The sequence below is a fragment of the Somniosus microcephalus genome, chromosome 15 (genome assembly GCF_052327205.1).
Source record: "Somniosus microcephalus isolate GS21.2 chromosome 15, FLI_Smic_1.0, whole genome shotgun sequence".
NCBI lineage: Eukaryota > Metazoa > Chordata > Chondrichthyes > Squaliformes > Somniosidae > Somniosus > Somniosus microcephalus.
Window position 1 is genome coordinate 53,600,924 of NC_141001.1, and position 15,799 is coordinate 53,616,722.

The 15,799-nt window shown below is 48.3% G+C and overlaps 1 protein-coding gene across 2 annotated transcripts in view; it reads left to right on the forward strand.

The window, feature by feature from the left end:
* Positions 1–15,799, forward strand: part of prr33 (proline rich 33) — a 65,247-nt gene that overhangs the window by 3,507 nt on the left and 45,941 nt on the right. The window contains exon 2 of one of the 2 annotated variants that reach the window (XM_086007801.1): positions 14,555–14,664. The exons of the other annotated variant lie outside the window; for it this stretch is intronic. Coding sequence (XP_085863927.1) covers positions 14,623–14,664 — 42 coding nt within the window. The 5' untranslated portion in view covers positions 14,555–14,622. The remainder of the gene's footprint in view (positions 1–14,554; positions 14,665–15,799) is intronic. 2 annotated transcript variants of the gene reach the window in all.

Here is a 15,799-nt window from a genome sequence, read left to right on the forward strand (position 1 = left end):
AGCAGGAGTAGGCCATTCGGCCCTTCGAGCCTGCTCCGCCATTCAATGAGATCATGGCTGATCATCGAAACCCTAGCACCTGGCCCCTACACCGACAGCCATCCCACCCAAGCCTTATCCCCGTAACCCCACGTATTTAATCCCCCCTAACACTAAGGGTCAATTTTTATCATGGCCAATCAACCTAACCCGCACATCTTTGGACTGTGGGAGGAAACCGGAGCACCCGGAGGAAACCCACGCAAACACGGGGAGAATGTGCAAACTCCACACAGACAGTTACCCGAGGCCGGATTTGAACCCGGGTCCCTGGTGCTGTGAGGCAACAGTGCTAACCACTATGCCACCGTGCTGCCCCTTCCAACCCCTTCACAATCTTATATGTTTCAATAAGATCGCCTCTCATTCTTCTGAACTCCAATGAGTAGAGTCCCAATCTACTCAACCTCTCCTCATATGTCCATCCCCTCATCCCCGGGATTAACCGAGTGAACCTTCTTTGTACTGACTCGAGAGCAAGTATGTCTTTTCTTAAGTATGGACACCAAAACTGTATGCAGTATTCCAGGTGCGGTCTCACCAATACCTTGTACAACTGAAGCAATACCTCCCTATTTTTATATTCTATCCCCCTAGCAATGAAAGCCAACATTCCATTGGCCTTCTTAATCACTTGCTGCACCTGCATACTAACCTTTTGAGTTTCGTGCACCAGGACCCCCAGATCCCTTTGTACTTCAGTACTTTCCAGTTTCTTGCCATTAAGATAATAACTTGCTCTACGATTTTTCCTGCCAAAGTGCATAACCTCACACTTTCCAGTATTGTATTCCATCTGCCAAATCTCTGCCCACTTACTTAGCCTGTCTATGTCCCCTTGCAGGTTTTTTATGTCCTCCTCACTCACTACTTTCCCTCCCATCTTAGTATCATCTGCAAACTTTGATATGTTACACTCGGTCCCCTCCTCCAAATCGTTAATATAGATTGTAAAGAGTTGGGGACCCAGCACTGACCCCTGCGGAACACCACTAGTTACTGATTGCCAGTCTGAGAACGAACCATTTATCCCAACTCTCTGCCTTCTGTTAGATAGCCAATCCTCTATCCATGCCAGAATATTACCCCCAATCCCGTGATTTTTTATCTTAAGCTGTCATCCTGAGAGGAGATGGCAGGTTCGTGCTCCATGGAGCTAATGTCACTCTCCTGGTGAGGGGCCTCACCAACCCTAGTAATCTGTTGGAGGTCAGATTGCTGGATTGCTTTCAACACTGGTAAACACAGCCACGATGGCAACAGTCTACGCTTGTGTGGCAGTAAGCTGAGCCTGCATGAGAGCAGTCTGAGTTTGCATGACAGACTCGGCACTCAGATGTTGGGTCACTTCAACTTGTGCTGCAATGGAAACTGAAACGTCGGCCATCAGACTCTGCACCAGGGTTGGGTCCACAAGTGCACTAATGGAGTTGCCCATCACTTCCATCCTGGGAATCATGGGCTCCAAGCTCTGCACAAAGCAAAGTTGGTGCTGGAATCCTCCATACTCCTTGACAGTGACAACAGGCTCTCTGGCAGGCCAGCCAATGCTCCAAGGATTTCTGTATGCATGCCCATCACCCTTCTGTAGGCCACCCCATCGAAGTCCTTATCTGAGTTAACTGCAGCGGAACTCATATGCAGCCTCGCCTTCCGGGGAGCTGGCACCTGTGCTATCCTTTCCCCCTACCCTGGCTGCAGGCCACTTGTGTCCAGTGACTCACTATGTACAGATCCTGCCTCTATACTACCCTCTAAAGTATGTGTGGTGCCAATATCTGAGCTGGTGCCTGCGAGTGTGAGATTGAGTGACTCTCCTTCTCCATCACTCTTCTCTTGATTTTCCTGCACTGGCTGGCCAGGTTGGAGTTCTTGGGTATCTGAAAGGGGAAAGGCACAAGGGTAAGGTTGTGGCGAGGGAGGGGGGAAACAAGATGTGCATGCTTACATCATCAGCAGCTTGTAAGTGAGAAGAGATTGTGGAATGAGGGGGAAGTGGGATATGAGAAAGAAAGACTTGCATTTATATAGCACCTTTCACGACCACCGGACATCTCAAAGCGCTTTACAGCCAATTAAGTACTTTTGGAGTGTAGTCACTGTTGTAATGTGGGAAACGCGGCAGCCAATTTGCGCACAGCAAGCTCCCACAAGCAGCAATGTGAGAATGACCAGATAATCTGTTTTTGTTCTGTGGATTGAGGGATCAATATTGGCCAGGACACCGGGGATAACTCCCCTGCTCTTCTTCAAAATAGTGCCTTTTACAGCCACCTGAGAGGGCAGACGGGGCCTTGGTTTAACATCTCATCCAAAAGACGGCACCTCCAACAGTGCAGCACTCCCTCAGCACTACACTGGAGTGTCAGCCTAGCTTTCTGTGCTCAAGTCTCTGGAGTGGGACTTGAACCCACAACCTTCTGACTCAGAGGCGAGTGTGCCACAGCCACAGCCACAGAAGGAGGATTAGATATAAGCATACTGTCATCTTCAATGGTTTCAGCCTCGCCGCTCACCACGGCCTCAGTGACGGCCTCTCCAATAATGTCCAGCACCATCTCCTCCACCTGGGTGAGGATATGCAGGCTTGCCCATCCCCTGCTGGTTAGCTGCTGCTGCCTGCGGTTATGAGCCACCTTGTCCTGCAAAAGAGAGGGAAGTGTATTAGTGAGTGTTGTGTAATGTGTTTGGGTGATGTGCCTGTCATGGTTGAATAGCAAGGTGTGAGATGTGGGTGTGAGGCTTACAGCAGTGGTGAGTGTGTGAGGGTGAGGTGAAGCTATGAATGTGAGGTTTGAGTTGTGATTGGTAGAGATTGTTGGTAGATGAGCGATGGGGCTTGTGGTGCATTGAGCAGTGTGTGAGGTTGGTGGTGCAGTTGGTGGGAGATGGCATTTGAAGATACATTCACTGATCTTGACCACTCATGTGAGGTCATTGAACTTCTTTCAGCACTGCATCCATGTCCTCAGAACAAGACTACTGGCATTGGCCTCATCGGCTATCTTCTCCCACTGCCTTTGCAGTGTGTGTCTGGAGGGCCTCCTGGCCCTCTGCAGTTAGAGGACCTGTCTCCTCCTTTCCATCCCCTTCACTAAGGCCTCTAGTGCTGCGTCTGATAACTTTGGAGCCCTTTCTCTGGCCTGTTGAACCATTATTCAGTCACACTTGCCTCCACAACCAGTTCAATGAGCTGCTGCAGGCAGAATGCACCTCCCCTTTAAGAGAAGCAGACTGCCTTTAAGAAGTGGAGGCTAGCTTTAATTGGAGCTAGCCTCGCATGAACATGGGCCCCCTGCTGAGCGTTCAGCCACTCAGTAGCGTGTTCAGCACTGGGCTGAATGCTGCATTTATTGTAATTAGCATGCAGCATGAAGGTCGCGTATTACCTGCATGCCTTTCAATGGGTGCGGGCTGATCGCACATCGCAATCCTGCTACTGATCATGGTATCCAATAATTGTATGTGGCTGCACTTAACCTTTCTATCGTGGCGACTGGCAAATGGCAAGGCTGAAACCATTGAAGATAATGTATGCTCATATCTAATCCTCCTTCTCACATCCCACTTCCCTCTCATCCCGCAATCTCTTCTCACCTACAAGCTGCTGATGGTGTAAGCATGCACATCTTTCTCTCCCCCCACGTTCCCATACCATTTCTGTCCTTTGCTGTTCTTCACACCTATTAGTAATCAGTTTGTTATTCACGGGTGTTGATGAATTCCACATAGAACAAAGAAATCTGGGGTAGAAATTGGAGGTGTAAAACAGGTGCAACACTGACAAGTATAGCAGTGGCGCGGTCTGCACTCAATCTGTGCGTGCGTTCGGGCCACTGCTAAATTCATCGGTTACATTTTTTAGACCTCCCGGGTGATCATCTCGAACAGGCAATAGGCCCATTGCATATTTTTTATTTAGTTATTCATTCATGAGATGTGGGCATTGCTGACAAGGCCAGCATTTATTGCCCATCCCTAGTTGCCCTTGAGAAGGTGGCGGTGAGCCGCCTTCTTGAACCACTGCAGTCCGTGTGGTGAAGGTACTCCCACAGTGCTGTTAGGTAGGGAGGTCTAAGATTTTGACCCAATGACGATGAAGGAACGGCGATATATTTCCAAGTCAAGATGATGTGTGGCTTGGAGGGGAACTTGGTGGTGTTCCCATGCGCCTGCTGCCCTTGTCCTTCTAGGTGATAGAGGTCACAGGCTTGGAAGGTGCTGTTGAAGAAGCCTTGGCGAGTTGCTGCAGTGCATCTTGTAGATGGTACACACTGCAGCCACATTGCACTGGTGGTGGAGGGAGTGCATGTTTAAGGTGGTAGATGGGATGCTGATCAAGCGGACTGCTTTGTCCTGGATGGTGTCGAGCTTCTTAAGTGTTGTTGGAGATGCACTCATCCAGGCAAGTGGAGAGTATTCCGTCACACTCCTGACTTGTGCCTTGTAGATGGTGGAAAGGCTTTGGGGAGCCAGGTGAGTTACTCACCGCAGAATACCCAGCCTCTGACCTGCTCTTGTAGCCACAGTATTTATGTGGCTGGTCCATAGAATCATAGAAGGTTACAGCACAGAAGGATACCATTTGGCCCATCATGTCTGTGCCGGCCAAAAAAGAGCAACACCCTTGTAAATCTCCTTTGTACCCTCTTCAGTGCAGCCACATCTTTCCTGTAATGTGGTGACCAGAACTGTACGCAGTACTCTAGCTGTGGCCCAACTAATGTTTTATACAGTTCCAGCATGACCTCCCCGCTCTTATATTCTGTGCCTCAGGTAATAAAGGAAAGTATCCTGTATGCCTTCTTAACCACATTATCTACCTGTCTTGCTACCTTCAGGGATTTGTGGACATGCACTCCAAGGTCCCTCTGTTCTTCTAAGTTAAGTTTTTGGTCAATGGTGACCCCCAAGTATGATGATGCTGGGAGATTTGATGATGGTAATGGCATTGAATGTCAAGCGGAGGTGGTTAAACTCTCTCTTGTTGGAGATGGTAATTGCCTGGCACTTCTGTGGTGTGAATGTTACTTGCCACTTATCAGCCCAAGCCTGGATGTTGTCCAGATCTTGCTGCATGTGGCATGGATTACTTAATTATCTGAGGAATTGTGAATGGAACTGAACACTGTGCAATCATCAGCAAACATCCCCACTTCTGACCTTACAATGAAGAGAAGGTCATTGGTGAAGCAGCTGAAAATGGACACAGCCTGAGGAACTCCTGCAGTGATGTCCTGGGGCTGAGATGATTGGTCTCCAATAACCAGAACCATCTTCTTTTGTGCTAGGTATGACTCCAGCCAGTGGAGAGTTTTCACCCGGATTCCCATTGACTTCAGTTTTACTGGGACTCCTTGATGCCACACTCGGTCAAATGCTGCCTTGATGTCAAGGCACGTCACTCTCACCTCACCTCTGGAATTCAGCTCCTTTGTCCATGTTTGGACCAAAGCTGTAATGAGGTCTGGAGCTGAGTGGTCCTGGCGGAACCCAAACTGAGCATCGGTGAGCATATGTTAATTAGGGGACTTGTGCCTGTTTAAGAAGCCTTCATGGAAATTCATTTCCGATGAGCGGCAAAGGTGCCGGGCCTCCCTTGATCAGTATTCATCAACTGCAGCCGCCAACAAAAGGTACGTTTTTAACAAAAACTTTCCTGTGGAGCCAGGAGGAGCAAGAGCGTTCCTACCGACTCCACAGTTGTTGCGATCACCCCATCCACCCCACCCCCTGACTTTTGCCCGTGCAACACCCCCCACCTCCCGCCGCCCCTAGGACTTGTCTTCGGGCCACTGTCGGCAAAGCAAGTGGCCCAACATTCGTCATCTTCAAAGCGTCAGATGCCTGTAGAGGCAGCTTGCGCATTTAATGTGAACGAGGCCCAATTTCCGGCCAGCCTAGGGCTTCCTGGTTGGGATGCGTGCTGCTTGCACAGTGTTAAATCTGGGCCCGGTAACAGGCCCAGGCAAATTTCTACCCTATCCAAATTTTAGTGGAAAATGAGAAAACACCCACTTTTTCTGTAACAATGACCTGATCATGTGGTAACACTCACCTCTTGGCTCAGTGATAGCACACTTTACGTAGAATGGCATAGGATATACAGAAACAGACCATGCTGCCCAACTAATTCATGCTGGCTTTTATGCTCTACTCGAGCCTACACCCAGCCTTCCTCATCTAACTCTATCAACAACAAAAACAACAACTTGTATTTATGTATCAGGATAACCCCCAATTCCCTTCTCCCTCATATGCTTATCTAGCTTCCCCTTAAATGTATCTTGGCTCAGTGGTAACACTGTTGTTTCTTGGTTCATTGATAGCACTTGCCTCTGAATCAGATGGTTGTAGGTTCATGCCCCACACCAGAGACTTGAGCACATAATCTAGAACTAGGGGGCAGAGTTTCATTTAAAACTGAGATGAGGAGGAATTTCTTCTCTCAGAGGGTCGTAAATCTGTGGAATTCTCTGCCGTGGAGGCTGGGTCATTGAATATATTTAAGGCGGAGATAGACAGATTTTTGAACAATAAGGGAGTGATGGGTTATGGGGAGCGGGCAGGGAAATGGAGCTGAGCCCAAGATCAGATCAGCCATGATCTCATTAAATGGCGGAGCAGGCTCGAGGGGCCAAATGGCTGACTCCTGCTCCTATTTCTTATGTTCTTATGTTCTATAATCAAAGCTGACACTTCAGTGCAGTACTGGGGGAAGTGCTGCACTCTCAAAGGTGCCGTTTTTCAGATGAGACGTTAAACCAAGGCTCTGTCTGACCTCTCAGGTGGAGTTAAAAGATCCGATGAGGCTATTTGAAGAAGAGCAGAGGACTTCTCCCACTATCTTGGCCAACATTTATCCTTCAGCCAACATCTCCAAAAAACAGATTATCTGGTCATTTATCTCATTGGTGTTTCTGGAAAATTGCTGTGCACATGTTATCTGCCGTGTTTCCCTACATTACATCAGCGACCACATTTCAAAAGTACTTCATTGGCTATGAATCACATTGGGATGTCCTGAGGATGTGAAAGGCACTATATAAGTGCAGGTTCTTTCTTTCCAATGAAAATGCACTCTCAGAAATTGCATGTTTCAAAGCCAAGAGTGCTCATGACTTGTTTAGTGGATTGCTGCTTATGGAGAAAACTTTTAATATTTCTCATTAAAAGAGGCATTTCAGACCCAAGGATCTATGAAGAAAACCTATTTCTAGGTAGTAATGAGTTTAGCAGCTAGTGAGAGTAATGGACCATCTGGCATTCCTGGAAGCTCAACACTGCCGACCTTCTTCTCAATTATCTGATGCTGCACAGGACACAGGGCATCAGCTCCCAACCACATTGCTGCCCGGATGCCAGGGATGGCCTCACCATGGCCGGATTTACTTCACTTGATGCTGTACACCCTGGCTGCCACATGATGTGCCAGGTTGACACCACCCCACACCAATACCATAAAGCATCCCTACAATGCCCAAGCCATTCCTTTCACACTCATCACCATTGCAGGGGGTACCGTTATGTCTCACCATTCACTGCAACTGACTAAGCCACTTCCGAAGGTGCACACAAATCTGTCCAAGAAAAGAAAGTGTTGAAAACAAAGGTTTCAATATTTGACAGCACATTAACAGAAACTTTACATGAACATTGTATAAAATACCCAAATGGCTACCCTTGTGTGTTGTTGGTTGGTATGATTGCACTAGGATGAGGGTAAATGTGAGGGGTGGCTAGTGAGATGGGGATGTGATGATGTAGACAGAGAGGGATGGATGGACATGCAAAGTAAGTTGGTGTGAGTAAGGATGTGCAGGAGTAGGGTAGGGAAAGCAGAGTGATGGGGAAGTGAGAGGTGCCAGAGGACTGGAGGACTGCTAACGTAGTACCATTATTCAAGAAGTGTAATAGGGATAAACCAGGGAATTACAGGCCAGTGAGCCTAACATCAGTGGTAGGGAAATTATTGGAAAAAATTCTGAGGGACAGAATTAGTCTCCACTTGGAGAGGCAAGGATTAATCAAGGATAGTCAGCATGGCTTTGTCAGGGGGAGATCATGTCTAACCAATTTGATTGAATTTTTCAAGGGGGTGACTAGGTGTGTGGATGAGGGTAGTGCAGTTGATGTAGTCTACATGGACTTCAGGAAGGCTTTTGACAAAGTCTCGCATGGGAGACTGGTCAAGAAGGTAAGAGCCCATGGGATCCAGGGCAATTTGGCACATTGGATCCAAAATTGGCTTAGTGGCAGGAGGCAGAGGGTGATGGTCGAAAGTTGTTTTTGTGACTGGAAGCCTGTGTCCAGTGGTGTACCGCAGGGATTGGTGCTGGGTCCTTTGCTGTTTGTAGTGTACATTAATGATTTAGATATGAATGTAGGAGGTATGATCAGTAAGTTCGCAGATGACACGAAAATTGGTGGAGTGGTAAATAGCGAAGACAGAAGCCTCAGGCTACAGGTTGATATAGATGGGTTGGTCAGATGGGCAGAACAGTGGAAAATGGAATTTAACCCTGAAAAGTGTGAGGTGATGCATTTTGGGAGGACTAACAAGGCAAGAGAATACACAATGAATGGTAGGATCCTAGGAAGGACAGAGGATCAGAGGGACCTTAGTGTGCATGTACATCGATCCCTGAAGGCAGCAGGACAGGTAGATAAGGTGGTTAAAAAGGCATATGGGATACTTCCCTTCATTAGCCGAGGCATAGAATATAAGAGCAGGGAGGTTATGATGGAGCTGTACAAAACGCTAGTTAGGCCACAGCTGGAATCCTGTGTGCAGTTCTGGTCGCCACACTATAGGAAGGATGTGATTACATTGGAGAGGGTGCAGAGGAGATTCACCAGGATGTTACCTGGGCTGGAGCGCTTCAGCTATGAAGAGAGACTGGACAGGCTGGGGTTGTTTTCCTTAGAGCAGAGAAGGCTGAGGGGGACCTGATTGAGGTGTACAAAATTATGAGGGGCATAGATAGGGTAGCTAGAAAGGAACTTTTCCCCTTAGTAGAGGGGTCATTAACCAGGGGGGCATAGTTTCAAGGTAAGGGGCAGGAGGTTTAGAGGGGATTTGAGGAAAAACTTTTTCACCCAGAGGGTAGTTGGAATCTGGAACTCTCTGTCTGAAAGGGTGGTAGAGGCAGGAACCCTCACAACATTCAAGAAGCATTTAGATGAGCACTTGAAATGCTATAGCATACAAGGCTACGGACCAACTGCTGGAAAATGGGATTAGAATAGATAGGGCCTGATGGCCGGCATGGACACAATGGGCCGAAGGGCCTCTTTCTGTGCTGTATAAATCTATCTATGACTCTATGGTGAGAGGCACAGCAGGATGAGGTTGAGTGTGGCTTTGTACTAACGTTTTGTGATCTACTGAGATCATTGAAGTGTTTGCGGCACTGCACCCAGATCCTCCTGACCACATCCCTGCTTGTGACCTCCTCTGCAATGTGTAACCAGGCTATTTAGGTCTCCTGGGGAGGTCTCTTCCACCCATGGGAAGGAAAGAGGACCTCCCTGCGTGCTGTGACTCCCTCCATAAGCATATGGAGGGAGTCATGGGAGAACCTGGGTGCAGCCCTGCACCACTGTGCAGTGCTTGTCAGTGTTTGCAGTACCTCAATGCTGTAGAACACTGACAGCACAAATGTCAAGATAAATTTGGACATGGTCCCTTTAAGGAAACTGGCTGATGACGCATCATGAAATGACACCACCAGACCCACTGCCTCTAATTGGCCCGGGAAATACATTGGGCGGGCTTAACGAGCCCCATCAACGGAAAGTTATTTCACAGCGGGATGGAGCCAGCAGCGGGGTCGGGACCCGCCACCGACATTGCCTGCCACAGACCCACCAAGGTCAGCAGAATCGCTTCCCAGATATTATTGTAAATATGAATACAGCTATATTTGGTAGTAATATCATAACTTCTGTAACAGACGATTTCATGATTAAGAGTTAGAAAGGTATTCAGGGCAAAATTCCTTCTACTTTGCCCTTCTAAAGTGCTTTAACCTTATCCCTAATTGCACTAAAATGAATTCATTCAATTTTTCAGACCTGATGCCCTTGAAGCTGCTCAGATTGAAGCTGACAATTTTCTATTAATTAGCACTGAACTTACAAGTGGTTTGTGCTGTGGTCCTTATTTACTGGGATAGGAGTTGAGACTGCCCTAAATTATCTTCATGTCAGGGACTTTCTACCCAGCTATGAGAGGAGACTTTCCTCTTGTCTGGATTTGAGCACAGATCCCTGAAGTGAAAGCCTAGCATGTAATTGATTGTGCCATCTAGACACTCTGGGCTGGATTTTATCAATGGAGGCGTGTAGGAGGCGGGACGACAACTTTTGGGGTTGTAGTCCCGCCTCCATCGAGTTGTGGCCAACCCACTCAATTTTCACTTGATTGACCTTGTTGAGCCCGCCCAGCAACAAGTGGCATCACAGATTGACATTTCATCTGTCAAGAGCTTTTGACAGATGAAATATCAGCGTTTGACAGCTCTTTGAAGTTGTCAAACACTGACAATCTGTACTCTAAGTTAATTCCTTCCTCTCAGGCTGATTTAGAAATCTCTCCAGAACAGAAAGCTGAATGCTGGAACTTTTGACAGCTGGCGGCCATTCTGCTTTCTGTGCCGGTGAGATGAGGGACTCCCGAGACCTGAAGGAAGGCTGCATTAGTAAGAAAAGGTAAGTAAAACTTATTTAAACACTTTACACACACCAAACACACTTACCTCTGCACTCATGCACCTATCACTCACCTGAACACCAGACATCTCGAATCCTCCAAGTCCTTCAGCCTGACGGTCCGCCTCGCTAACTTGGGGTGGTTTGGAGCCGTCGGGAAGCCCACACTTCAGAGATAAAAATAGTGATTAGGCTAAAAACTGCCTGTTAACTACCTGTTAACAGGCAGTTAATTGGCACTAATCCCCTTCCCGCCTCGGGGAGGCGGCTCCCAGCACAGGTCGGGTACCCGCCTCCTGTGAAATGGGCATGGAGGTGGGTTGGGGGTGGGATGGGTTCATGCCACCCCCCCCAATTTCGCGATTTTAACCCCCCACATGCCTCCAATCCCACCTCAATGGCCCGATCTGTGTTTGTGAATACATGCCACTTGCAAATGTACAACATAAAATATGTAAGCACTCAGCCATAAAACTCCTAGAAAAGTTCAGCTGGTTATGACAGTGCGCATCTGTGCAAAACGACCGCAAAGGTGCCAGCTTTGATCCTGATCGATGTTGAGTTATTTGATCCCAGCCAGGGCAGTGGTAGGGGCCTTAGTATCCTTGGGTTAGGAAGAGAGAAGAAAAACAATGTTCGCAATTGCCATCCAATGACCTCTGCTGGAAATGCATGCATGTGGATGTCCAGTGTGGACAGGATTTGGCTGGGCTGTGCTGGTCTCAACAACCTGCTGGTGATACTCAGTGTCTGGGCTCACACATGAGGAATGGGCACATAGCTAATGTAACCAGAGGGATTCTGGCACTTGTGGTATGATAGCTCAGCATGAAATCAGCACCTGCCAATGAAATACTTTTAAAGTGTAGTCACTGTTGTAATATAGGAAAGGCATTTGAGGGATGAATATTGGCCAGGACACCGGGGAGAACTCCCCTGCTCTTCTTTGAATAGTGCTGTTGGATCTTTTACACCCATCTGAGAGGGCTTTAATTTAACGCCTCATCTGAAAGGCGGCACCTCCGACAGTGCAGCACTCCCTCAGTATTACACTGGAGTGTCAGCCTAGATTATGTGCTCAAGTATATGGAGTGGGGCTTCTGACTGAGGCAAGAATGCTACCAAACACGTTTCCTCAGGGGTTCTGCAAATCGACCGCTGTGACTTCAGTGAAAGATTTGTGGAAACCCCTTTTATGCGCCTATCCAGGGCTCCCACAAAGTTACGGCGGCCGATCCCAAGCATCAGTTTTTTCTGAAGTTGGGTTTCACCTATGCTGATCCTCATCTTCCCAACACCTTAGCAAAGCAGTCATTCCTTGTGTGTGATCCTTAACAGTGAGTGTTTGCCTAACATTTAACCACAGGATGTCCACAACTGAGCCCAAACCTTCCCACAGCAGTTGCTCGATGGCAGTCAGTGTGAAAACCCCTGCAATTTTATTTTCTAGACCAGGGGCATTGAGGCCAATTGAAGCATCCCTGCTGGTGTCCTGACAGAGACCAGCTAACTCAGCACATATACAGGATTGAATCTGAGACCTTCCTGGCTTGCTTGGCTGGGCTATTTACTAGATTAACCCATCTGGGAAGCCTGCTATTATTATTATGGAAAACTTTTCTGTTGCTTGGAAACAGGATTTTTTTTTTTATAAGCGACATCATTATGTTTAAAGGGAGCTTTGTGGGAGGCTGAGGTTCTGGAGCAGCCAGTTCTTTTACTTGAATCCTCTGTGCTGATTTCCAGAAAGCTAAGCTGTACTTCAACCTGTTCCAGTGAGGTTTCAACACAAATCTCATTCAAGAGATGCTTTTTATGAAATAATTTTTCAGCGAAGCATAGACATGGCTCACGACAGAGCAATATTGCAGCATTGCCCATGGTTTCATTACACCGTTTTATTTCCAAACTTAGTACAATGAAATGCAACTCGTTTTACCAAGATTACAGTGCTCCTTTAATAATAAGTTCAATTTGTCCTGAAAAGTAGTAAGATTAGATCGTGGATTACTCATCGGGATTCATTCTTTCCGCGTGCCTGTTAGAAATAGTGGCCGGAATTTCCCCCCCCCAAAAAACGGGTGGATTTGGAGCGTGGGGGCAGATAAATTGTAAAAAATGGGGTTCCCGACCTGATCCTGCCTCCAACACGCCCACTTCCGGTTTTAATGGAGGCGGGACGGGGGACGGTGGGGCGGGTGACCAAAACCACTCCCAGGGGGCGGTACGTCAATTTAAATATTGCAATAAGGCTGGAAGCCTCATTTTTCACCTCCATTTTGAATTTAATGTGGGCGGATTTCACACAATTCGTGAAATCCGGCAGTTAAACCGAGATGGTGACTGGTGGATCCAGGAGGCAAGTGGCTTTACACCTACGTCCTGCATCCAGGTTCCCTGCCTAACCCACCCCCGTGATCGAAAACCCCCTCATGAGGCATCCAAACCCCACCATGAGGCCTCCCCCCACCACCCCACCGATGATGCTGAGGCTGGCCACAATCCTCCGGTGACCAGCTCCGATCCTCTCTCCCCCGATCCCCGGCTGACCCGCCCCCTGCTGATCCCTGGCCCACCCCCCGCCAATGCCCCAGCACCCCCCCAGTTGACCCTCCCGCAATCCCCGAACCCCCCTCCCGATCCCCGACCTAGCCCATGCCGATGTCCAACCATGCCCCCCCGCCAATCACTGATCCCCTGCTGATCCTCCAACTCCTTGCCGATCCCTGATGCCTGGCCGACCCCCAACCTCGCCGACCCCCCGACGATCCCCGACCTTGCCGCCCACCCCCCACCCCCGTCTCCCCCCATCGGTCCCCGACCATGCAGCCTTCCGATCCCCCCACCCCCAATCCCGACCATGCTGACTCCGCGATCCCTCCCCCGGACCGACCCCTCGCAACTGAGGCCTACCCGCCCGCAGCCAGCCAACCTCTCAATCTGGCTGGCTGCAGGCAGGAATCCGAGACCTCGCATTCAAATCAGGCCCTGCCATTAAAGTGGGCAGGGCCTGCGGGAAAACCCAGCCTTCCGCCCCCCTTGAGAAAATTCTGGCCATGGTTTCTGAACTACCTGATTTTATGTGGAAATACTTTTAAAGGAGAAGCGGAGTTGGTAAGTATTATTATTATTATTATTATTATTATTATTGGTAGGCTTGCGATTATCTGGTGTATGGAAAATAAATAAGATCTTGCTCTTTGAGTGTTAGCTTGGCTCTAAGCCAAGTTTGGATGTTCAAGTCCCACATCAGGATGGGAGTTCATAATATAGGCTGACACTCCAATGCAGTATTGAGGGGGTGTTGCATTGTCAGGGGAGTTATCTTTCAGATGAGACATTAAACTGAGGTCTGTCTGCCTGTTTTGATGATTCAGGTGAATGTTAAAAATCCCATGGCTGTCCTTGAAGAAGGTTGGAGAGTTCTCCTGATGTCTTGAACAACACCAACACCATATAGGGGTATATGTGCACAAATCGATGAAGATAGCAGGGCGGGTTGAGAAAGCAGTTAAAAAAGCTTACGGGATCCTGGGCTTCATGAATAGAGGTATAGGGCAGGATTTTCATTGGGCCATGGAGGCGGGATTGGAGGCGTGTGGGGGGTTAAAATCCTGAAATCTGGGGTCCCGAAACCATCCCACCCCCAACCCGCCTCCATGCCAGTTTCAAAGGAGGCAGGTACCCGCTCCGCACTGGGACCCGCCTCCCCGAGGCGGGAAGGGGATTAGTGTCAATTAACTGCCTGTTAACAGGTAGTTAACAGGCAGTTTTTAGCTTAATCCCTATTTTTAATGTTGAGGTGTGGGATTCCCGACGGCTCCAAACCAGGACGCGGACCATCGGGATGAAGGTCTTGGAGGGGTCGAGATGTCCGGTGTTCAGCTGAGTGATGGGTGCATGAGTGCAAAGGTAAGTGTGTTTGGTGTGTGTAAAGTGTTTAAATAAGTTTTACATACCTTTACTTACCTTTACAGCCTTCCTTCCTTCAGGTCCCGGGAGTCCCTCATCTCACCGGCACAGAAAGCAGAATGGCTGCGAGCTGTCAAAAATTGCAGCATTCAGCTTTCTGTTCTGGGGAGATTTCTAAATCAGCCTGAGAGGAAGGAATTAACGTAGAATGCAGATTGTCAGTGTTTGACAGCTTCAAAGAGCTGTCAAACGCTGATATTTCATCTGTCAAAAGGTCTTGACAGATGAAATGTCAATCTGTGATGCCACCTGTTGCCGGGTGGCCCCTAATTGGCCTGCTGAGCCCGCTGGGCAGGCTCAACAAGGTCAATCAAGTCAAAATCACGTGGGTTGGCTAGAACTCGATGGAGGCGGGACTACAACCCCAAAAGTTGTAGTCCCGCCTCCTACCCGACTCCTCAATGAAAATCCAGCCCATAGAGTACAACAGCGTGGAAATTATGATGAACCTGTAAAATACACTGGTTCGGCATCAACTGGAGTTTTGTGTTCAATTCTGAGCTCCACACTTTAGGGAGGATGTGAAGGCCTTAGAGAGGGTGCCAAAAAGATTTACAAGAATGATTCCAGGGATGAGAGACGTCAGTTACGTGGATACACTGGAGAAGCTGGGGTTGTTCTCCTTAGAGCAGAGAAGATTGAGAGGAGATTTGATAGAGGTGTTCAAAATTATGAGGGGTCTGGACAGAGTAGATAGAGAGACACTGTCCCCATTGGCAGAAGGGTTGAGAACCAGAGGACACAGATTTAAGGTGATTGGCAGAAGAACCAAAGTCGACATAAGAAAATACTTTTTTGCGCAGCGAGTGGTTAGGATCTGGAGTGCATGGCCTGAAAGGGTGGTGGAGGCAGATTCAGTCACAGCTTTCAAAAGGGAGTTGGATAAGTACCTGAAAGAAAACAATTTACAGGGCTACTGGCAAAGGGCGGGGGAGTGGGACTAGCTGTGGTGCTCCTGGAGAGAGCCAGCACGGGCTCGACAGGCCGAATGGCCGCCTTCCGTGCTGTAACCATTCTATGATTCTACGATTCCTCACTCAACCAACACTACCAAAAACACAGATTTCAAAAATAA